Here is a 24,131-nt window from a genome sequence, read left to right on the forward strand (position 1 = left end):
CTGACATTTCTGCATGCAGACTGACCCCTTTGTGGCCCTTTACGATTTTAAATACATGATATAAATATCCCATTCTTTCCTTTCTATTAAATCCTTCTTTCTTACATCTGTGTTTTGCATGCCCTAGTGAACTGAGCTTGGGTGTGTTAAAGGATGAGGACAAGAGGGGAATATAAAAAGGGTGTAGTGGTGTTTTATTTTAGCTTTATTAATATTTTTCAAGTAAGCTGAAATTATGTGAAGCTAATAATCTTGCTTAGATACTGTAGAAGTTGTGTACGGTTGTATTGTGGACAAATTATTTATACTTTTATATAAATTAATCTAATTAATAGCCGGTTTCATTGCTCCATACTGACTCTGCTCATGAAAGTGGGGAGCTGCAGTAAATGGCTTTCAGCTTTTAAAGAGCTGCCGTTGAACTTGTGTGCTCTTGCATGTAACCTGCCTGTTCGTTCCAGGTGCACCACCACCTGAGGCTTCTCTGAGCCGTAGCAGATGCTCTCCCAAGAAAGGGGCAGTACTCAGTCCTGAAGTGTACAGTGAGTCACCCCCTGTAAAGCCTCATTTGGGACCAAAGCTGTCAAATACGCAGGCAGGGGAGAGGTCCTCTGAACCTTTTCATCATGCAAGTGAGTCTGGATTTTGTAGAGGTGGAAGGTGTACACACATACCTTTGTGCCACCAGCCAGGGGGAAGCCAAAATTGATGCCAAACATCCGTCTGTATTCCAGAAGGTATCAGTGCAGGACCTGGCAGCTGGAACCTTTTCAGCTATAATTCATCCCTCCTCTTTCACCCAAAGCAGGGTGATGTGTAGGAGAAAACAATCCTTAGCCTGGGGAGCTAAAGTTCCTAGTTCTGTAAGTCATGTATCAAAATCTTAACGTGTTTGAGACCTGTGCTCTTTTTCAGCATTATTGTCCTGAGTTTTATTTGCCATATTGCTCTTTACTCCTGATTCTGTCACCTTGACGAGAGGCACACTGCTGTGGAACTGACTGGTGGCCTGATGTGCTGCAGCGGACCAGACGAGTGGCTGCATGTCAGCTGGCAGAAACTTGCTTATTTTGCAGCCAGCAATAAGTAAGGCAGTAGCGAGCTGCTTCTGCAACCTGGGCAGAAGACGGTGCAGTTACACACAGACAACTCATAGGTAAATTGTTAGGAAACATTTTATCCCACAACTGACAAGAGGTTCTGGCTGCTTCCAGGCAGACAAACCTGGGTACGTACAGTCAGCTGCCTGACTCTGCACCTTACCTTCTTACTCCATGTCCGAAGTTAGCTGATAGCAGGAGGGGGTCCATCTACAGCCCTGTAGTCTGACCTGACCCCTGCTCTCCCATGGCTCTCCCTATCCCAGGGGTGATGCAGCATCTCTGTGGTTAAAATCTCAGTTAAAAAGGTGCTGGCTTTGGAAAGAGGGAGGTATTGGGAGAGGAGGCTCTATGGGCAGGAGGTGTTTCTTCAGGACAGTGTACTGTCCCATACCATGTACTACTCTTCTTTAATCTTCTCTTTATTTATTTTTAAAGTATCTGTGTAGCGGAGTTGTGCCCAACTGTCTAGTAACGCTGTGATCGTTGTATACACTAATTAAGATATCCGATTTTTGATGTTCTGAATGACAAGTTCTGAAATAAACGGCTTCCGGGCCCTATTTCCACAAACCACCTGACTCCAGAGCCTTTTTTTTTTCCCCCTCTTCCTTTTTGGGTACTTTTTCCACTGTTGCCAGACCCACTTTTATCATGTGCACAAATGTCTTGGAGCAATGCACTAAGCTGAGAGCAAAGATGTAGCTGCACTGCTCCGTTCCAGGGCTGTGTTCTGGCTGCTTCCTGCCTTATGACCCTCTTGATCTTCTCACCTTTTTCCATCTGCTTCTGAAAGTTTTAGTTCAGCTGACCACTCTCAGCCATGAAATGTGTTCCCCTGACAGCACCCCTGCTTTTTAGCTGCTCGTAGAAAAGGAGAAGAATTTTGCACATTGTAGGGATTTATTCAGAGCAAATCGACATTTAAGCCATTCCTTGGTCAGCCCTTAGTCCTCAGGCATTAACATGCTATCCTCAAAATTCTCCAGCTCTTCTTTGCTAACCAGAAAAAATGATTTTCTGGATGGTGCAAGACAACCGTTTCATCAGCTGCCTGGGGGTTCAGACTGCACTAATGTGTTGAGGTTCAGAAGAAGGGGGCTGTTGAGCAGCGGAGCCCATGGACCTCCAATCCAAAAAAGTTAAAATCCTAGGAAAGAGATTGGAGTTATGAGTGATAGTATAATTGTAATGTTTTCTGCCCTTCTAAGTGAAAAACTGCCAAAAGCCAATAAGGCAGATATGCTGTCTTCCTTTGCAGAGCTGGATCCTTTTGCCCAAGCATAGAAAAGGTGCGAAGTTAGGAAACAAGAGCAATGTTGTTCATGGGTGATGCTCTAATTTGGTCCTTCACGGACACTGTGAGCGGAAGGTATCCCTGTTTCTGAGACGGTTCATATTGTAGTCCTGAGCTGCACCTCTCATTTCCTTTCCAATTCATTCCCTCTTACGGAGCTGAGATGGACGTGTACATTTGCTGTTGATGTCTGTATGTGTGGTGGGGCAAATATTTATGTGTATATGCACTAAAGGACTCTGCACGTTTGCGAAGCATGACACCCTTCCCAGGTCCTCTGGAACCTGAAGAGGTTGGGCACTTTCTGCTGCAAGATTGACGAGTTCCTTGCTGCTGTTAAAGGCATGTCCTGCTTGCAAGCACCACGAGGCTGGTTGGCTCAGATGTTGTTCAGCCTGATTAAGCTGGTCGGGATTGTTGATGTCTGCCTCATACTAGCAGATAAGTAGTTTTATAAGATATTTTAAATTACGATCTTAAACCTAGACTGCTTCTGGGTGTGCTAGCACTGCATAATTTTGCTGCATCATATTTGTCATCTCCAAGTGAGTGGCACATGAGTAAATCACCCCACAGCACAAGACTGAGATGCACATATTCCTCCGCTCTTTCTCTTACTCTTGGCTTTCCTCTGACAGATGAAAAGCTGTGTTTCTGCTCTCATCTGCCTCAGTGTTTTCATCAGAAGTGTTATTAAACCTCTAAATGTCGCAGCCTAATGATAGGATGCAAAGTCTGGTATCTCTGTCTAAAAATGTATGTGTCCACTTCATACTTTGTTTAGTACTTTGTCATTACTTATTTGACAAGAATATTTATTACCTGCTTTTAACTAAAGAATCTTACAGGAGATATTTGAGATACCTTGTTCAAATTCTAGACTTTTTCATGCATTTCATTGAATTGTTAAAAATAATACAAAGTTCCCATACTTTCAACGCTGTGACCTTCTTGAAACACTCATTCTGAGGGCAGGAGAACACAAGTGAGACTCCAAAGCAGATTCCTCTGATGTAATGTGATAACTAACCTGCACACACAGGTTAAGATCAGCACATGATTTCAAGGAGGAATGCAAAGAAAGTAGAAATAGGAGTAGTTTTGTGACAGATTTTTCAGTTTAGGTTGATTCTTATATTGTAAACCACTGCAAAGGTAGACAGGGAAATGTGAGTATCACAAATTAATTGCGTAGTTTATTTGCATATAAACCATATGCTGTGACAGAGCTAGCTGCAACAACCGTGTAAAATGCAAAGTCCTTTCCTATAGTTATATTATCAGTAGAATAGAAGTCAGTTTGAGTCCATGTTACTTAAAAATCAAGCTAACTGGTGAAGATATCCTTAAGTGCATTTTGTCTGTTCTCTCAGGTTGTGTTCTCAAATTGGAAACTCTTCTATGGCTCCCTGCTTTCACTTGCAAAGAACCCCTAGGAAACAGCTTGGAGACCTACGTATACAGTTGCCATTATTACTGCCAATTTTAAATTTTCCCGGGAGCCATAACTGAAATTGTTTTTTCCACACTAGAAGCAAGACGATGCCCGGAGCGTATGCTATGGGAGCACAGTGCCCTCTGAATGACTACACTAGTACATATTTGTGGCTAATTATGATATCCAGAGAGAAAAAAATATAATGGTTGAGGCCTCAATTTAGGATCAGGAAACTCAAGTCTGTGTCTCAGTTCTTTCACAGTTTCAATGAGACCCTGGACTAGTCACTTAGCTTCTTTTTGCTTCTCTTTCCCATCTTTAATACGAGGGCAGTGGGTCTCACAGAAACATAATAAAGGCAAATGTATCAAAGGGGCTTGAATGTTGGCTTTAAAACAGAACATCTGTGTTTAAATCTTTTATCTAGGTATTCATAAAAACACTTTTCTCTATACTGACATCAGAGATGCCGATTCTAGTTTGTAAAGACAAAAAAATAAGCAGATAACTACTTGCTACCCGGAGTCATGGCATTGTAAGCATGTTCTTTGCATGTGCACATGACAAACATCAGATGTGCTCTGTTGTAGGCCCTCTGTATTTGGAATGGATAAAGCATTCTGATGCTTTACATCAGGGTAATTTTCTCAGGGAGAAAACCAATGAACTGTAGCTGCTTGCACCTGAGATTCTAAACTGTCCCACCACTTTTTCCACCCTGTGTTGCTGGACAGGTTGGTGCACAATAATTTAAGTAATGTTGAGCGCTTCTTCCTTGCCCAGTTTCAAAGGGGTAGAAGCCATCTCATAAACCCTAAGCATTTTATATCTTGCATTCTTGCACTGAAAATTTAGTACAAACCTGGTAACAAAGCAAATGTTCGTATGCAAGAGCCACAAGCACCATTGTAGCTCTGGTCCAAAAGAAACACAAATTCTTCTCTGTTCTATGGAGGTTGTTGCATTCTGGTTCCCCTAGTTAGAATTGAGAGAGGGAGTTCCTGGAACATACTCGTTGCTAAATGCCTGTCATGCCTGTCATTTGCAGGTACCTTTCCGGGGATTCGATTACTCTGTTTTCCAACGGCACTGGGACTGGCTTCCCTTCCTCCGCTACGTCTCTCTTTGTCCCAACACCTCCCAGTATTCTCCAGCTGACAAACCAGCAGCTCTTCAGGTCCCCGCGCAGGACTTCTTCTTCCTCTCTTCCTGGACGTCTCAACAGGGCGCTCTCACTGGGTACCATCCCCTCCTTGGCCAGAGCAGGTAAGTTGTGCGTGAAACTTCCCAACCATGTGGCAATGACAGCAGAGTGGTGCAGTGCTTCAGGAGGAAGTGGGCTGTGAGGTATCCACCGGTGGTAGTCCTGTTTTAGAGACCGCTGACATGTTCTTGGGGCTGGAGTGAGGGCCAGCAGTCTGCTAACAGCCTTGTGGGAGGCAGCGCTAACTGGGCACACCTATTGCTTTATGTCATGGGCTGTCGCTAATGCAGGTTACGTCGTAAGGACTAGGTTAAGCTAGCTCCTGAGGGAGCCACTAAGCCTGATGCTGTGATACTACTGATTGTAAAGCTCAGTTGTTATCGCTTCTAAGCTAATACCTTTTGCAGCAGTTAGTTAAGGACTGCGTCTAAACTGTCTAAAACAAGCAGTGTCTGCATCTCCTGTGGCGCAGAGGAGTGTCCAGTGTTGGTTATTTGGTTTTTAGCATTAAGAAATTAGCGTGGCGTTGCCATCTAGATGAAGCAAGAAGTCTCACTGAGTGCTTACCGTCTGGGGGGTTTACTGAAATCTACAGTGACCAGTGGGCTTACTGAAATCCAGAGGCTTCTCAAAACCTTATGGCAGAAGCTGCAAATATGTGTTGGAGAGAGACAGAAGAAGCATTTCAGCATGGGAATGGAGAAGAGCAGCTTTTGGAAGTGATTGAGAGCCTTAGGATAACTGGTCTGGTGAGAGAGATCTCTCCCTTCCTTCTGGCTGCTTTATATAGTCTGGTTTTCGTACAACACCTGAGAGGAGCAGAGCTGAAGGTAGGCTCATCCCTACGTCTGGGTTTGATATGTGCTAGCACAGCTACAGAGGTTGCTTTAGAGGCTCTGTGATCTAGGGAAGATTTATAGGCCTCATGAACAACTCTCTCCCAGTAGCTCATTAAGCCCTCAGTTTTGCTGTGCTCAAGATTAACAGATGGGGAACAGCATTCAAATACTGTTCTCTGTCTAAGGAAAGCTAAGCCTTCCTGTGTCACTGACTGATTACCACCAGCTCAGAGGCTGAATTGTGGCAGTTTCTAGGATAACTCTGCAGCAAAGAGAGCGGTCTTACTGAGATTTTTTAGTTCATTCCACGTTTCTCTGGCTCAAGCTGCAAGCAGCCACTAAGTTTTGCCACTAAGAGCAGGTGAAAGGCCAGCCACACAAACCTTCCAGCAGCACAGCAGCTTTTGGCGCAGCCTTCACCTTTCCAATTACCTAACTGCCATGGCAGGATAGGTGCAAACGCACCAGATGGCTGGGATTCCCCCTGCATGCTAATCCCCCCGTGTGAGGCTGTGCTTTCTTTTGTGAAGGTCCAAAGATAGACAGGCTGGAGAGAGAATATTTTTTATTCTGTTCTATTTAGTCTATTCTAAATAGATTTAGATGCTTTTAATTCCAGATATTTTGGGAGGGGATGGCTCATTTTAGTTTTGGAGCCTGTTGGACAGATCTGTTCCACTGCAGCTGGGAAAAGGGCATTATTCTGACTCTGGCATTTAGCCTACCTAGGAATATAGGGACATTTTTCCTGCCTACGTTTACAACCTCTCCCCTTCTGAGACTGATAACAACACCGTTATCTTTTAGAAGGATAGACCTCTGGTAGCTGAGCCATCTGGGTTCAAACTCTTTCATTTTTGCTTTTCTAGATTCTGGCTATTTGTTCAGCGGAAGTCGACCGGCCTCGCAATCGTCTCAGTCCAAGGAATCTCCTACGTCAGGTAATGCTGGGGCTTCCAGAGCAAGTGTCTCTGCAGGATTTGCAGTGGGTGGGTTGAAACACATGACCCCATTTTAATTCTTTTCTCTCTGCTGAGATCTCAATGGAAATATTGCAGAGATAGTTCCAACTAAAGGAATTTTGATTGCATCAAAATAACGTGTGGGATATTATTCTTTCTGGGAGAGCTCACACTGAAATCAGTGAGACAAAGCAAGGATCCCTTCCCTACTCTGTATCTGAATTGAGATTGCTTTGAAGGAAGACTTGAAATTTTTCCTAAGGCAGCTCTTCTGTTTTGCTTTCCCCAGCCCAAGGAACTCCTAATTTAGCTACCCTGTCTGCTCTGTCCTTTTGATCCCGTGTCCTCTAGTGACCTGTCTGTTGCACTCCTGACCCCAACTGGATCGTTTGGCTGTTTGTGCTGCCTAAGTGTTTGCTGCTGGAAATGCAGTCTGGGCTAATGCCATCATGGAAACTCCTTGCTTCCTGATACAGCTTCACAGCAGCCTTTAAAGTACATGCCAGAATTGTTCATTCACGTGCAAACAGTATGTGTAGAGGTTCTCCTGAACGGACACACTAAGGAGAGAGCTCCCACAGCTCCTGAAAAAAACATCTCTAGTATAACTCATCCTTGAGTGTACCAAAGTAAGTGCATGTGGAATTTCTCCATGTTTTGCAGTGTGGGAATGGGAACGAATAAAGAATTTTAGTACAAGATTTGATGGATTTTTGCAATTTCTGTTCCCTTTTCTTGTAGAATTGTTACAGAAAACTGTGCCTCTTGTATATTGGGGTTATAATCCCTTTTTCCTTTGTGTGTTTCTATTCCAGACCACTTCTCCATGTTGTCAGGCAGCTGTGCTCCCTCCCGCATCCCCTCTCCAGCACCATCAGTGGCTGGCTCTGTGACTTCCAGCTCAGGTTCCTTGCGATATCGCCGGCCGCTCATCAGCCCTGCCCGCCTGAACCTGAAAGGACAGAAGCTGCTGCTTTTCCCATCCCAGAATGAGGCCCTGCTCACCCCAACGAGCTCAGAGGAGCACAGCCACTCAGACAGCAACATCTTTGCCACAGAGCTGTCCTCTTTTCCGAAGAAGAACCTCAGTGAGCGGGGAATGCACGGTATGCTGGCAGCCTGCTGCATTCTTTGAAGTGCACTTGTAGGAAGGAGTTGACTTGCAAGCAAATCCATGCATCATCTAGGCCCTGTAATAGATGGGAATCCTTTAGGAAAGACCCAGATGGTAATGACTGTTAGGCTACCAAAGCTCCCTTATGAATTCACTGGCCTGGAGAAACTCTCTTCTGCCAAAGCCGATGTCCTTTGCTCACTGAGCGGTGCCACAGGGATACTACTGTCACTGCCCTTCCCCCTGTTTGGATAGCTTCTCCAACTGCTGGTGTGGTGATGCTGATATAGATAATGCTTGAGACAAGCAAACAGGCAACTTCTGCTGCACAGCAGTGAAACTTGGCCTTTATTTCTAGCTCCCATCCTCATTCCTTTCATGATTTTACCAGGCAGTCATTCATTACCGATGTCTACCTTTTGACTGGTAAATTCTGCTGCTTTTGACTTCCACGGGTGCCTTCTGAATTTTTGTATCTCTTTCTTTTTTCAGATATGAGATCTGCTGTGGAAAGAGGGAGTATTTGCAGCGATAATTCCATCAAAAAGGAGGATCATTCATCACACTCATCTACCTGTGTGGTAGACACAACTACCAAAGGGGAAGATTTGGCAGGCTGGAGAGGTAAGTGCAATTCCTGTGGGTGTTTCATATGCGTGCAAACACTTCTATGAGGACAATTGAGATCTTTCCTGTGCTGTGGTAGTGATCTGATCTTAAGATCAAACAAATTGCTAGTAGCAAAATGGGTCTTCTCTCTGCTATTTGAAGCCCTTAATAAGGCTATTCCTGTTTTTTTTGGGCTGTCTGGCAAGTACTGACAGCTAGAGTGCTAAACTGAGACAGAAGGAAAGGGATGGGGATGTGGGTGTTGAGAAGCGGGACAAGATGAAAACAGAGCTAAGGAGAGTAGTGGAATCTTTCCTGACAGGAAAACTGCTGCGGCAATATCTGCTTACAGTGAAAACAAAGAGAGAGCAAAGAGAGAGCGCAACATATGTTCACTGTTATTTATCTCATCAGTTCTTTAACATCTCTTCCTACTGTCCCTTTCTCTCTTTGTGTTCTCCTCTTCCACCAAGGTCATTTTGGTAACTCCGCTCTCCGAGGTCTGCTAGCCGTGAGTCTGACTCTCAATGCTATCTTCACATCAGCCTATGTCTACCGGAGCCTGCGCTGATTTGTGCCAACACTTTCTTTCTTGCTGGTCCCACCTGCTTCTGAGAAGACACTGACAAGAAGAATTCAACCACGGCTTCATGTCTAATGGCTGTGCCACTGGTGCATGCTGTTACTTCTTTTTTTCTTTTTTTTTTTTTTTATATAACCACTGTATGCTCAGCTGTCATGACAAGGAACCTAAGTAGCTGCTGCCGTCACTTCCAGGTAGAACATATCACAGGATTGTCCCTGGAGGTGGGAAGCAGGACTCCCAGAAGGCCCTAGTTCAAAGCCAGATGCTGGTCAAATGGCCCATGCGCTTTCTTTCAAAGGAACTGACCTGAGACATGAGCCTGAAAAGGTGCAAGCTACACTTTTAGGAGCTTCCCCCAGCTCTTCTTCCTGACATATTAACCTCATGCTGATGGTGCTGGTAAAATGAGCATTAGAACAATGAGCTGGAGAAGAGGCTTGGCTTAGTAGTTGGTGCTGGGCTTTGGCTACACCATTCCCAGCCTCTTTGCTCAGTGGTTCCTCTTCTCTCTTCCCTTTGGCACTCTCCTCTCAATAATCGATGAGCTTTTTTTAGCTGCCTTAATCTTGCCTGATCACGTGTGACCTGACTGCTCTGTCATATTCTTGTCTGACCACGTGCTTCCACCTGGGCTCTGCCCTGAGGCCACTCTCACCAGTTGCTTTTCTGGTCTTACTGGTTCACAGAAACTGCTCTCTGTGCATACACCTCCAGTCAGCACTGTTGTTCTAGGGATTCACAAATCCAAAACAGGCATCTTTTGTGGTTTGCAATAGACAGAGGAAAGCTACGCTTTGCTTTGCCCAGGAGGCATTAATCCTGTTGTAAAAGAAAAGGGTCCCCACGTGATTTGGAAGGGCTTCAGCTCACAACTCCAATTGCTGGTGTTTTCACCGAAGCAGGGAGTGGCACATCCGTAGTTCTTGCTGTAAATCGCACAAATCTATCCTGTTAGGAGGTATATGAGGAGCTGTCTGATTGTATACATTTCTACATAAACCTGGCGCCTCAGTCTGACGTTGGGATTTGCCAAGTAACTGTTGAAGGTATTTCTTAGATGCCAATGTGCTCTCAGTGAGAGATGCCAGACCTGCTCCTGGATGGTTTCAAACTGTTAGCTTTTCTAACCCAAAGAAAATAGCCCTAGGTTTTCAAAAAGCAGCTTATAATCTGAGTGCTTCCACTTTCAGGTGAGTCATCAGCGTGGCTTAGTATTCAGGGGCCATTTGGAGTATCATGCTGAATGCTCTAAATGATTTAGCATATCTTAGGGAAAAAAAAAAAAATTAATGATCTTTGTCTTGACTCTTAAATTCCGAATACAGAGAGGAGAATTACCAACATGCCAAGGAGACCTGGTGAAAAGAGAACTAACTGACATTAGCTACGTATTTCCTGAAGCAGGACTGACTATTAAGAGTTTTTATATTGTCTCTTCCTTTGGACTCCTTTACCTCAAACATCCTTTCTCTTTCCTTTCCCCTCATCCTATTGTCCTGTGTTTGTATCTTGAATTACAGTGTTATGCTTCCTGTGTCTCTTCCTCTCAGTCCTGCCGCTGTTCCCTTTGTTGCACTCTTGCATGTGCACAGAGACACAGCATAACTGTGCTGATAAATCTCTGTCCTGGACCCAAAATTCACACCTCACAATTCACAAGAGCGATGATCACCCTTCCTTTCACTTCATTTCTTTTCTTGCATGTTTTTATGGAGTTCCTACCACAGCCTCACTTAACAGATCACACAAGCAATGGCCAGACCAGTCAGCATGCTATATAAGAGTAAGTGGGACTTTACTGCTGGTGATTCAATCTCTGAAAAATTAAATCTCTCTGTCTCTTCCATTTCTTCCAGCACTGTTTTAGCAGCTCACTTCCAGCCACTGCACCTCATCCTCCCTTGGTAGTGAGGCTGGTTATTGCCTGCTTATCTTGCATGCACAGGACAGATGTCTGGCCACACGTGCTAACTGAGAGAGCGTGGAGATGTCGTTCCTGACTCTGCATCTTTCTCTCAGCTTGCTCAGTGCGTTGGTAAAGGGCCACACAGCCAGCACCTCCTGTGCAAGACCTAGATCCAGATAGAGACCCACAGCAGAAAGAGCTGGATGTGCTCAGGTTGATGGTTAATTCTTTTGTGTCTTGCGTGCATTGTTACTGGTAGCTGAACCTGCCCCACAACATCGCTGTTACAAGGTTTTTGTCCCCTTTATAGACTTGTGCAGACTCACCGGAGCATGTGTGTAGGCGAGATGCTAGCAGACCTACTTACAAGCTTTCCCTTAGACCTGTGCTGTATGAGTTTGATGTTGTCTCGGTGTCCTGTGTGTGACATCCCATTCACGGATCCTTGTCCTGACTTCCAGCATAGCCAGGGGCTGCCTATGCAGAGACAAGCCTGCCAGAGAATACGGTGGTTTTGCTTGTCTTTATTATGCCAACAGATGTGCACTGTGATTTCATGTATGCAAGTTTTCCACTTTCACCCCCCTGTCTGCGCCGAGTTCACTTACTGTCGCACACACCCAGGGCCCAATTTGGTCTCTGTCTCTACCAGATTGCAATATGGAAATTCCCCTCCTTCCCAGCAACCAAGGAGCCGCAGCCTCTCAACACACCTCTTCTTGCCCATATTCCGCAGCAGGAAATCTTTAAGCTGTTTGAATCCGCTCGCTGAAACTGTTCATGGATGAGCATTTGGTGACCTTGTCCAAAGCAATATAAAGACTTTGGATTTTATTGCTGAAGAGGGAAGACAACCAACTTTTCATCCTGGTGCTAGAATACTCTCCAGTGGTGCTTTCACAGATGTGAAGCCTTTGCTTGAGTAGTACACAAGAGTTATATGTGTGTATGTGTGTGCGTGCGTGCATATGTATAAAAACATTTGGAGGGTTTCTTCATTTCAAAAGATCTGAGCCTGCATTTGTCTTTATATTGTTGGCCTTAATCTAGCTCCTAGATACCATGTCTATCTTGCTGCTGTTTTCTGTATGAAGCTGGTTTGGAGGAAATGAAAGACTAGCTGGTCCCTCTGTAAAAGTCTTCTTGACTGGTGATGCTGATCTTCATACAGTGTTGTTCGGGGGTGAAATTTATTTTTCTAATATTTTTCCTACTGTAAAAATTGTTGGAGTGTACGGAACGGAAAAGGTCTTTGTGAAATGGTCTGTCTGATAAAAATTTGAGTGTTACTTAATAAAAGCCACAGTTAATCATCATGTGGGACATAAATGAGCTCCATTTCCAGACCTTTTCCATTCCCTGCCTTCCTCTGAAAATGCCCAGGTACTTTTTTGGGGGGGCTATGGACTTGTTAGGCATGTTATGAGACCATGCAGAGACGTTTGATGATTTTACTGTTCTGAATTAGGAAGAATTTGGATTTTAGAGTCTGGTTCCAGTTCTGTAGTCTGGGTAGTATGGCAGATGCCATAAATATTATACACATATCTGTTTGATGGGATAGATAGAACAAGTTGCTGATTTCAGAAAGTTGTCGTTATCTTTTTACATAAAAGCTTAGACATGAAATTGGTCACTGTGGCAACATGGAAAAAAATTATTGCTGGGGTCCATAGGCCAGATTCACTGGAATTTTGCCTGTCTGCTCAAGCAACAAATTTGGCCTGTGAATGTTTTATTCCCACTCCTTCTCGAGTGATGGGAATTTCTACAAAACACTGCTGAACTGACTGGGTTCCTTAAAACAGGGCAGCTGAAATTAAGGGCTTGTGTGGCCTGTGGATGCTGCTATATTTTTTCTTCCAAGTACCATTCCTGGAAATAACTATTGTCTTAACCTCTATCACAGACATTTGTTAGAAGGCTAGAAAGGGCCAATTTGGCCAATACATTTATATTTTAATGTTCATATATATATCTATATGTCACAACCAGAAGTGATCATCACTGTTATGAATGGAATGGGTATCGAGAGAGGGTGTGGAGGACAATTTTGAGTCCTAAACCTTATTTCCTGTGACAGAAATACTGTATGTCATGTGTGTGTACTTGTTCGGGGAGCTCTAACACTGTACAGTTTAGTTAAATTGTGCTCTGGGGGAGAAACTGTTCCTTGGAGGTTTTTAGTTCATGCTTTGTGTTTAAAGAGGAATATTTTTCTTTAAAAAATAAAATGGAAAACTTTTCACCTTACTATGGTTTTATTTCTTGGGGAACTCTCTGTTTTGGGGGGAAAGGGAGGTAGTATTTGGGGTTGTGCGTGCGTCTGGTCAAATTAACTCTGATTTCTTCACTCTTGTAAAGCTAGTGAGAACTAAGAGGAAGAACAAATCTGTGTGAGTTTCCCCCAAATCAAGGAGAAACTCATGGCTGTGATCTGGAGTGGAAGGGGAAGTGCGCTGTTATGCTTTGAAGCCTCAAAGTTGGACTCAGTGATTCTTGAGGCCCACTCCTGATATTCTATGAAGGCTTTCCTTCCTCTAAAAGGAAAGTCATCTCCTGCCATTAACTTCTCCTCAGATGTTGCTGCACCCCTGTAAGACATTGTTGTCTTGAACTTCTGCAGGATAGGGACCATCCTGTACGTTCGTGTTTTCTCAGAGCCCTGATCGTCCTGGATGATAACTCTGGTAGAGCTGCCGTGCTAACACCGGCACATTCTCACGTGGATTCTCAGTATTTTGGTGGGCAGGGTGTGGAGTAAGGGAGATACGGAATGCAGGTGCTTTGGTCCTGATCCAGTCATCCTCCAAACATGCGTGTGTCAGTGAGAAACCCAAGGGGATTATTTGTATGGATAAGGACTGGGCACGTGTAAAGGATGTTCAGGGAAGCCCCAGAACTCATCCCAAGATGTGCACATGCACAGAGCACTGGCACGGTCCAGTTAAATGCACACTTCATGATTTGTGTTCATTTGTCGTTTAGTGTTTTTTCCTCCCCTCTGTGACATGGGGGCTGAGAGTCTTTCCAAGGTTTTGCTTTTTGGTTTGTTTTATAATTTTAAATTTGTTTTCATTTTGCAATGTAAATTGATGGTGTGGAAGAGATGAGTGAAAAGCTTTTAGACAGACTTCCTAAGCGTAGGCTTGAAAGTTGTAGTTTTCCTCCATTTACACTTCAATGATTTGTGTTTCATTTCGTTAAAATGTACTGCTAATTTGTTTTAAGACCTGGCAATGTATTGTGAGGAGCAGCTGAGGGCACTGGGGGTGTTTAGTCTGGAGAAGAGGAGGCTCAGGGCAGACCTCATCGCTCTCTCCAACTGCCTGAAAGGAAGGTGTGGGGAGCTGGGGGTCGGCCTCTTCTCACAGGTAACCGGTGATAGGACTAGAGGGAATGGCGTCGAGTTGTGCCAGGGGAGGCTCAGGTTGGAAATGAGGAGACATTTCTTCTCAGAAGGAGCAGTCAGGCGTTGGGACGGGGTGCCCAGGGAGGTGGTGGAGTCACCGAACCTGGGGGTGTTCAAGGAGAGGCTGGACGTGGTGCTTAGGGACAGGGTTTGGTGGGCGATATTGGTGGTAGGGGATGGTTGGACCAGATGGTCTTGAAGCTCTTTTCAAACTTTAATGATTGTAGGATTCTGTGATTCCCTCCATTTTCCTGCGGCTCCTTCTCCTCCCCAGGTGCCCGGGGTCGCGGCGGCGGGGCCGCCCCCTCCCTGCCCCCCTTTCCCCCACTCCCCCGTGTTTGGGTTTGCGAACCCAAGCGCCGTCCTGACCCTCCCGCGACCCCAAAGCAGCCGTTTTTGGGGCGGGGAAAGGAGGAACACCGGCTTTTAGAGGGGCACGGCGGGGCCGCCACCACAGCGGGCACCATGGGCGAAGCGCAGCCGGGGGAGCCGCGTCCATCCCCGGACAGCCCGGGACCGGCGGAGGAGCTGCAGAAACCCCCTTATTCCTACGTGGCTCTCATCGCCATGGCCATCCGGGCCAGCCCGGAGCAGCGGCTACCCCTGAGGGGCATCTACGCCTACATCGCGAGCCGCTTCCCCTACTACCGCTGCGGCCCCAAGGGCTGGCAGAACAGCGTCCGTCACAACCTCAGCCTCAACCCCTGCTTCCTCCGCCTGCCTCCTCGTCACGGCCCCGCCGCTCCCCGCCGGGGCGGCGAGTGGGCCCTGGACCCGGCCTTCCACGACATGTTCCCGGGGGGCGACTACCGCCGCCGCCGCCGCCGGCCCCAGCCGCCTCCGAGCGCCACCGCCGCCGCCCCGAGGCCTCCGGCGCCGCTCCCCGGGTGGCCCTGCTCGCCTCTGCCCGCCTGGGCCCCGCCGTGGGGCCCGGGGCCGACGCCGCCTGTGCCCGCCTGGGGCCCCCCCTGGTGCCCGGGGCCGCTGCCGCCGCCGCCCGGGCCCCTCCCGGAGCTGGGCCCTTGCTGCTTTGTGACCGCCCGTACGGACCCGCCGCAGCCCTGAGCGCCCCTCCGAGCCCCGAAAGTTGGAGATAAAGGGGATTTTAATTAAAAAAAAAAAAAAGGGCCTCGGCTGAGTGAGGGGGGAATGGGGCTGGAAGGGGCTGTGCTGGAGCTGTGCGCTCGGGGGGTTGTTGACGTGTAGGTGCCTTGTGTCAGTGCTCTGTTGGGAGAAGGGAATTGCGTTACCTGAAGCGACTCGTCAGTTTGGATTATTATTTTTTATTATTATTTTATTTATGATTTTGTTGTGATTTGTCAGTTTGGTGTATTGTTTTTAAAAATTTATTTGTGGTTTTGTTGTTTGAACCTGCAAGCCTGAAGGGGTGCTGTGGCGCTTGCGCGAACTAATTTGTATGTTGTGTTGTCTTCCTCAGTCTGGAAATACATGAAGAGCCATGAAGTACCAGTCCTTGTAGGAGTGAAGCTTGGTTACATGCAGAAAAAGCATTTATTCAAGTGTCCTTAAACTCATTTTTGAGCTTTTCTTTCATATTTTTTTATATATATAATGTATTTTTCTTCTTTGTGGAAAAAAACAACTTTAATACTGGGAATGATGTGTATTTTTCATTTATGTGAAACTTTATTGCTGGGAATCTTACTGTTATGTATTTAAAGCAGAGCTATATGGGGTTTTACATACAGTCAAGAGTTATTTTATACTGTTTCTTGTTACAGATGTTTACATTTATTCTTGACACGTTTCTTATAAATAATGCACTAATTATAAGGGTATTTTCCTCTTGATTTCAGAGGAATACTTCCTGTATTATCGCCTCAAGATGACCATCAGGGACAAAGCGTGCTTCTAAAAAGATTTGTATGTTTAAGTTTGTTAATGAAGAGTTCAAATACTGTTATGAGTGCTGCAGAGCAGCACTTTGTTATATGTTGTATTTTATGACTTGTTTAATAAGCACTACCTTGTAAGCGTTCATGGCTTCAGAAAGTACTTGAAGTAATTTGACAGGTTTTTGCTCATCCTTAAAAAAAATGCAACTTAAACCCAGTTTTGTAGTTTGTATTTTATATTTTCCTGTATTTAAGAAGAGTTTCTAACATTGTCTTTAAATTCTAACAATACAATGTCAATAAAATGCTGGAAATACTGTTAAATTCATCTGGGGCAACGTCACTGAGGTTGTTCTTACAGAAGTCCAACATATTAAAGATATTGCAGTTTAATTATTTTCTAGATAATTTTTTGTTTTCTTTTAGTCTTGTTTTTCTTGTAGCTCCTAATAATCTTCCACATTTAACTGCTTGCAGGCTATATTTGGCTATAAAATCAATATAGTGCCCAAAGTGGAACACAGGTATCTAAGAGTTGTTGCATCTTGAAGCTGGTGGTAAGTCTGTATGTATGTAAAACAAAGACTTCTAGGGTTTTCGTTTTAAATATATATATTCATATATATGTTATATATGTTTAGAGAAGTTTTATGTCCCCTATGGTTAGTGGATATATGAATCATACACATATGTGTGGCTACCTGTATGTTCTAGTTTCACCTGAAACTTCTACAGAGAAATAATGTTGATTAAATTATCCTTTCCATTTCATGAGGGTGCAGATACTGTGTTGTTGTCTTGGTGAGGCTCCGGTTCCACAGGGGCTGCTATGAGCAGACTTCAGTCTTTGATTTCTTAAGGCTTCCTCACAGCTAAATTCACCAGTGTGCCAGTGCCTTTGAGCAATGGATAAAAAGCTGTATGTGAAGCATGAAATGCTGAGTGTCACTGTAGGCAGGAGAGGCTGTGAAACAAAATGCAATATATCAGGTAGAGCATAAGAAAGTGGTCTGAAGTTTCCAGTTAAACCGTATTTTAAGATTAACATCTGGAATAAAAGGCCACAGGAGTTCTGTGCACCAAGAAATACAATGTTATCAAGTTATATGTGGCAGTTACAGATGCAGGAATTTTACGTTGGTTCAGCTCTTGATTGTCGTCTCACTTACAAATACACAGGTATCTCAAGCTTTTGAGGACGTGCAGAAGAGTAAAGAGCTTTGTGTTCTCTTCCCAGTGGGTGCGTGTGTCGTGCTGGTCCTTTGTTACCTTTAGCAGCCTGTTTCAGTCGGTAAGTGATGTATTTGCCAGCACTTCATTGGTTCCACAGCTTTTCCATTTGTGTGTGCCACTAGATGGTGCATTTGCTCCAGCATACCAAGTCTAGGGGGATCGTTTTAGCAAGGCTGAAATTGGTCTTTGGTGAAGGATTGCATCTCCATCCCTTCTAGAAAATGAAGCAATGAGGATGTGTAGGAGCAGTGTCAAAGGAAGATGGGAATGAGAGTTCAACTGCCTTTTGCAACTGTAGTGCTTTCTCCTGCTTGCACCCTCCCAGCAGCAGAGCACAGGTGTGCACAGATAAATGCCACAGTCCCACAGGCACAGAGTCAGGCAGGTCTCTTGCAGGGATTTCATGGTGTGATTGCCACAGAGAGTGAATCACCTTTTCTAACTGGCTCCCTTCTCCAGCGGTTCCTTCAATTGTCAGCAGAGATGGTCTCTTCCAAGGAGTGTTTTGGAGCTTTTAGATGAAGTCCTTTCTCTGAATCACTTTTTATAGGAGCATTTCTTCTCATCGGTTATTTACAAGTTCAAACCAAAAAGCTTTAGAGCCTGGGAAGACTTGCAGTCGGCAAAGAGAGGTGCTGGGAATCCCCCTCAGTCTTGCTCAGACACTCACACACTCGTGCTGTGGCTGGAATAGGAAACTGCAGTGCTGGCTGCATTTAGACCAGGGAGATTGTTCAGGGTTTGCATGGCTTTTCTAGCAGCTCAGAAGTACTGGGGCCTCTCCTGTGTTTTGCATCCCTCCAGCAGCAGAGGCTCTTACTGGTGATCCTCTTTCTCTTGGGTTTGTGACTGAGTTTAGAAAACTTGACCTCTGCTTATTTTTCTTCAAGTTTCTTCTTTGGTCAACATTCTTATAGGTTTTATAAATAAACCCCAGCACAGCGTATCCCTTTGCAAGCAATACAGAGTCTTTGAAAATGGCTAAGAAAATAGTACGTTCCCCTTTCCCACCAGTAGACATCAGGCTGTTGAATTCTTTTCCATTGTGTTGTCTCACATCTGTCTTGGCTTATTTCCCTCCTTGGGTTTAGCAACTAAAGTAATGGTTTTGTGTGTCATTAACAGTAGAAAAGGAGAATTCACTCATGCATGGTGCTGAATCAGTACAGATGTAAGACTTTTAATTGTCAAAATCCAAAGTAATTATAGAAACACTGGCCAAAGCTAGGTTTTGAACATGTTTTTTTTTTCTTTCTTTTCTTTGTTGCATCACCAGGATTCTTGTGACATTGATTCTTTCCTTTTGTTTTATCCCGTTAATTGGTTGACGAAAAATAGAAGTGGTTGTGTGTAGAGATAACATTGGAAATACCTTGTGCGAAATGGAAGTCGCAGTGTCCCCTCGTTTATCAGGGGGTTTGCTTGGCCTTTCTCTTCCTTGCTGCAGTGTTTTTGCCCCTAACTGTTGCTTCCTCATCTCCACCCTTTTAATCTTTCAGCCTTGTGTAAAAGAATGAAAAGATAAGGGCGAGAGCAATGGAGGCTTCTGCAAAATAGGAACCTTTTGTCAGAAGCTGCCAACAGAGGGTGGGTTGGGAGAGCTGTGAGTGCTGAGAGCCACGGGCAAGGTGACCTCTTCAATAGGGAGCTGTGACTTGGGCAGGCTGTTCCTTAAACAGTCAGGTTTTATGGGCATGAAAATGACGCTGAGAGCTGTTTGGGTACAGCAGGTCATAGATGAAGTCAACAGATTGTAGAGTGGTCCACAGGAGATATGTGAAGCTGGCAGTTTGAAACCTCGGGAATAAGAGGATTGCGTATTTTTCCTTGAAGTTTACAGCTTAAAATGGGTGCAGAGCTGCCTGTGGGGTTGTGTTGGTTTTGACCTGTTCCTTTTACTCTGTGGCCCTGGTACTTTCAGAGCAAGAATGATTTTGCATTACCTCCCAAAGCCAGCCAGGGACCAAGAAAGACCCATCCAAGCTACGAAGAGAGTGATGCTTTCAAAAGCAGCCCATATCTGTTAGTGGCCTACTGCAGAAGCTCTAAAATGGACAAATGGGCAGCAGTTGAGTCTCAGATCTCCCCTTCTTCAAAAATCCCTCTTTGGCCTCCAAGAGTTGTGGTGAAATTTGTTGGAGGAGGGAAGGGGAAGAAAGGATCAATCCCAGTTCCCGGGGGAACGAGGGCAACAAGGGAGCTCTGGGAGGGAGATGTGCAGGATCGTGCCTTGTCTGGAGGGAGGTTAATACAGCTCCCACAGCTCTGATGCTCTGGGTGTCCTGCACCCCCTGCAATCTGCTTTCCGCTTCAGCCTCCCCACAGCATGGCCTCCCAAAGAGGAAAGTGCAGAAGTGGGAGCCGTTCGTGCTCCGTCCTGCCTCTTCTGCCGCACGGGAGTGGGCAGCAGGTGCTAGGACTTGTGCCGACAGCGCAGCAGACGTACAAGGAGCCCCCGATACCCCACAGCCTATGGCTTTGTCTGGCTCTCTTGACACCAGCTACACTCCCACCTCCTTCCCTTGAGACCTGCCGAGCAGAGAAGCACTTCCCTCCACGCTGCTGGATTTCCCCTCCCGCAGTGGCTCTCTGGCCATGCGGCTCCGTAACCAGTTTCCCGTCAAGAGCAAGCACGGCGTTTCTCACCCAAAGCGTGGCCTGTGGTAAGGGGGTGGGAAGGGAAGAGGGGGTGGGGTGTGTGTGTGTGGGGAGGAGCTGTTGCTGCTGCAGTTTCGTGCCTCAATCTGTATTCTCTCTCTCCTCTGCATGGCTTCCTGTTTTTTCACACCACTGCTCTTTGAAACAACAAGCTGCAAGGGAGGACGGGGTGGAGGTTAGAAGGCTGGAAGAAGCCTCCGGTGATGCTTGCAAGAGATCTGGAGCTGGCTCTGGAATAGGCACCACGTGCTTATGTGTTTCTCTGGGTGAGATCCTGCTGCTGTGTACCAGAGAAGCAGCTCTCTGAGGGAGGTGATGCTGTGGTACACACGTGCTCTGCAGAAATTCATTGCTCAGCTTGGTGTGACTGCAGCAGAACAGTCCGGGCACTTTCCTCTTTGGCAGTTGTCTTCCCGAGTTGCTCTTGGATGGACAGAACTAGAATTTGCCCTATGCTTTGGCATCCTGGGATAGTCAGAGGTAGTCAGTGTCAGAATAATGCTGAAAGATGAACCACCAGTGCTGAATCCTGCAGCATTTGGGTTTTTATGTTAGAAAAAAAATGCAGCCCAGTGTGCAAAATGAGCAAGCGTCTTGTTTGAACATTTACAGGTTGCCTTACCACGACCTCGGGCAGTTAGCAGCTTGTACAAAGGCTGGACAATGGCAAACTGCTCAGAGAAGGGATTCCCAAACTGCGAGCCAGGCAGCAATTCCTAACAGTTAGCAAAAACCTGAAAATTGTGAGACTTGTGGTTTTCAGATTGGTATTCACAGCATACCAAGAAGTTGCATTAGGAACTCTGCTGTCGGTGTAATTCCTCTCTTTACTGTTACTCTCCTACCAGAAGGGGAAATGGTATGTTGGACCATCAAAGAAGGCAAAGCGTGAAAAAAAGGTATTTCTAGGACATCTCTTGGATGAAGGAACTGCACCATGAGCTGTCCTGCTCGAGTCAGCCCTTAGCAGCGTCCTTTCCTGAACAGGGCTCCTTACCAACGTTGTTTGAAAACATTTTTTTTGTTTCCCACAGATTTAACATCTGTAAGTCTCTACTCACTCTGGTGAAATCCATAATTCATCTTCAGTAGGTGAATAACCTGTAGGGCTGAGGAAGTTGCTGTACCATATGGTACCAGTAATACCACGTTCACTTTGGTATCTGATCTGCGTTCTTGCTCGATGCCACGCGCCCTAGAGAAAGGTACAAGCAGTCCTGCGCTTAAGTCAGTGCGATTGGTGTAGAACGAGAGGCTATTTTTCTTGTGAAATCAGTGTTGCTGCTTTGTCTGGCAGTGAGTCAAAAGATAAATTCTTTAGAAGCTAAAAAATGGTGAGGTACGGAGCTAGATGGCTGCAGATAACTGGCTCAAGGCACAGCGCATACGTATGGGTTTTTCTGAGCCACTGCTTTTACTCGTGACATCAGACCCTCGGTTTGCTCACATGATGCTAAGTGACTTTGAATGCAGCTCCTGTGGGTGATGGCTACAGAGTCCAGAGGAAGGTAAATAGAGGACTGAGTCTCAAAGGCGTGTTCTGGCGATGGCTTCCCTCTGCAGGAGGCGGATGGGGCAGCCAACTGAGCACAGCTGCTTGTGGAGTTCCTTGTTTGCCAGACAGTGCTGGAGGAAGGAGATGAAAAATGAGGAAAATTGCATCAATTACTGAGCCTTGTAAAAATAATTAGCAAGACAACAGCAGGCAAATGGGCGGGAATGAAGGAGAAAAACAGCTGCCAAAGCGTGGACAGATAGGACTCAACTGGAGATAGAAAAGGAAGGGGAATTGAATAAGATGCCCCTTTAATCAGCTGCTGGGGAGAGAGGTGGAAAATTAACCTATGAGCTTTGCATGCAGATTAGAGCAGGGCAAGGATGGAAGGGACATCACCTTTAAATCGCCCACCCTTGGCTCCCATCAGACTCCTGCAGATAAATGCCATTGCCATTGCTCGATCTCAACTACTGTTACTGGTGGTACCCGCTCTGACCAATGATACAAGGAGAGGCAGAAGCAGCTTGTGCAAATGTTTGCTAAGCAAGAGAAGGGTTGCCTGCTTTTCTGCATCTGATCTGGACTGTAAAGGAGCTGGCCAGCCTGCTGGTAGTGCTGGTTCCCAAATGACAGGAACAGGCTTCCATTAAGATTTAATTTTCTTCTCTTCTTTACAGTTCCCTCCAGAGGCGCCAGCAGCTGTATGAATGATTCTTGCACTGTAATGCTGTGGTCTGTGCTTTGTGGGCCGAGGTGTCTACTGCGATACAAGGCTGCAGTTAATCAGATTTAGCAGGGAGTCTAGAGGCTGAGTGCAGACTGTGTGCTGAATGTGACTTTGTCACTGGAGCTTTCGTGGTGATGCCCATTCATGTCTTTCAGATTAATTCCTGGAGTCATTATCTTCCTGGATTTGTGTTTCACCACATCTCCCAGGTACATCTGTCTAGGATCTAGCAGAAGTTCTCTCCTCCTCCTGGAGAGCTGCATCTGTCTGGTCTCTCACTGGGCTCTATACAATCTCCTGCAGAGATCTGTTCCTACATAACCTGAGCAGATTTTTCGTAAGCTTGCAGGTAACGTAAAAGCTGCAGCTGTGTTGTACTTTAAAGGAAACAGCCCATCAGCAGGCAATTCCCACTTCTCCCACCAGAACATTGTTCTTCACTTAGGGCAACAGCTAGAATGGGTGGAAAAGCACTGTAGGGTGGAGATCCATTGCAGCCAGATGACTTCTGAGCACTTGTAATGTGGAGAACTGCAGATCTGCTCCCTTCCTTAGGGAGAATCAACTGCACGTATGTAGCAGAGGGTGACTCAGTCACTGGCGATAAGATCTAACAGATGTATCTTCACTGAAGTAAATAAACAAGTATCAGCATAAAATTGATGGCCATCTTTACTAGAGCTCTGCTGCCTCTCTGTAATGGAAAGTTTCAGGGAAACTTTGGGGGAATTTGCACACATGCAATCAGGGCTGCTGACTCCTCATTCACAGCAGAGAAAAACATCGTGTTCAGAATCAGTTCTGCTGTGCTTTTTTTTTTTTGCCTTTTTTTTCTTCATGTCCTCTTCCTCTATTTTTTTTCTGTGACATAAGAGAATCGGTGTGAACAGCTTTATTTTTCTGATATAAGAGATCCCAAGGGAGTAAATAGGGAGTACCACTGGACAATTCATACTCAGCGTCTCTCCTGATGCTGTCAGCATGCAGGAAGACCACTTTCCCCTGAAGCCAGATGGTTTAAGCATTGTTCAGGGGGCTCTGCTCACTCTTTGCTAATTCACATGTGGGCAGAACTGCCAGGACACGCTTGCCCACACGTAGCTACAAGGGCTCCAAAGCAGAGCCAAGGCAGCAGGCACAACCATCTATCGACAAGCTGGAGATGCTGACCATCAAGAAAGTGAAGAAAAAATTCATCAAGGTTTGATTGTCCCGTGGGTGGCCATTTGCTCTCTCTAGAGTTCCTGAAGGGGAAGACTTTGCCCTGTGAGTGCTCTTTTCTGTGCAAGTTTTTTAGGTGTTCTCATCTTTATTTCCTTGCAGCATAGCAGGATTTCGAATGCCATTATTTGTTGTCACCTGTGAACGGAGTAGACTTGGAGCTGCCTTCCCTTCTAGCAGGACCTCACAAAAGAGGTTCAAGCAAGAGGAGTAGGAAGAAATGCAGTGATGCTCTGGATTGCGCTGTGTATCCCATCACTACCGAACATGCTCGTGGTGTCTGTTTCGAGAGAGGAAGGAAGACAAAGGTTGGGTGAAGACAGGAGCCTGGGGGGGACAAGAGCTCAGCCATACTGGGAAGTGCAACCAGATGCAGGTACTTGTGCATCCCTCCTCTTGCAAGTCTCTGTGGCTCTGATTCAGCAGTAGAAAAACAAGATCAGGTGTGGATTTTGAGGGGTTGTTTGCCTT

General features: G+C 45.7%; 3 protein-coding genes across 5 annotated transcripts in view; all 3 read left to right on the forward strand.

The window, feature by feature from the left end:
• Positions 1-13,308, forward strand: part of TMEM201 (transmembrane protein 201) — a 29,288-nt gene extending 15,980 nt beyond the window's left edge. Inside the window, exons 7-11 of one of the 2 annotated variants that reach the window (XM_083802270.1) lie at positions 4,884-5,101; positions 6,748-6,819; positions 7,656-7,946; positions 8,447-8,578; positions 11,708-13,308. In XM_083802270.1, coding sequence (XP_083658396.1) covers positions 4,884-5,101; positions 6,748-6,819; positions 7,656-7,946; positions 8,447-8,578; positions 11,708-11,805 — 811 coding nt within the window. In that variant the 3' untranslated portion in view covers positions 11,806-13,308. Of the gene's footprint in view, positions 1-4,883; positions 5,102-6,747; positions 6,820-7,655; positions 7,947-8,446; positions 8,579-9,036 lie in introns of both variants that reach the window. The other variant, XM_083802269.1, reaches the window with a different exon arrangement.
• Positions 13,309-13,436: 128 nt separating this feature from the next.
• LOC310882883 (forkhead box protein L2-like) lies at positions 13,437-16,651 on the forward strand. The gene has a single exon (XM_083802283.1). The coding sequence runs from the start codon at positions 14,933-14,935 to the stop codon at positions 15,530-15,532; it is 600 nt and encodes a 199-aa protein (XP_083658409.1). The 5' UTR covers positions 13,437-14,932; the 3' UTR covers positions 15,533-16,651.
• A 3,728-nt stretch (positions 16,652-20,379) lies between these two features.
• PIK3CD (phosphatidylinositol-4,5-bisphosphate 3-kinase catalytic subunit delta) overlaps positions 20,380-24,131 on the forward strand; it is a 48,964-nt gene continuing 45,212 nt past the window's right edge. The window contains exon 1 of one of the 2 annotated variants that reach the window (XM_083802257.1): positions 20,380-24,036. The gene's annotated coding sequence lies outside the window, so the exon portion shown is untranslated. The remainder of the gene's footprint in view (positions 24,037-24,131) is intronic. The other variant, XM_083802258.1, reaches the window with a different exon arrangement.

The sequence above is a fragment of the Anser anser genome (assembly GCF_964211835.1).
Source record: "Anser anser genome assembly, chromosome: 17".
Taxonomy (NCBI): Eukaryota; Metazoa; Chordata; class Aves; order Anseriformes; family Anatidae; genus Anser; species Anser anser.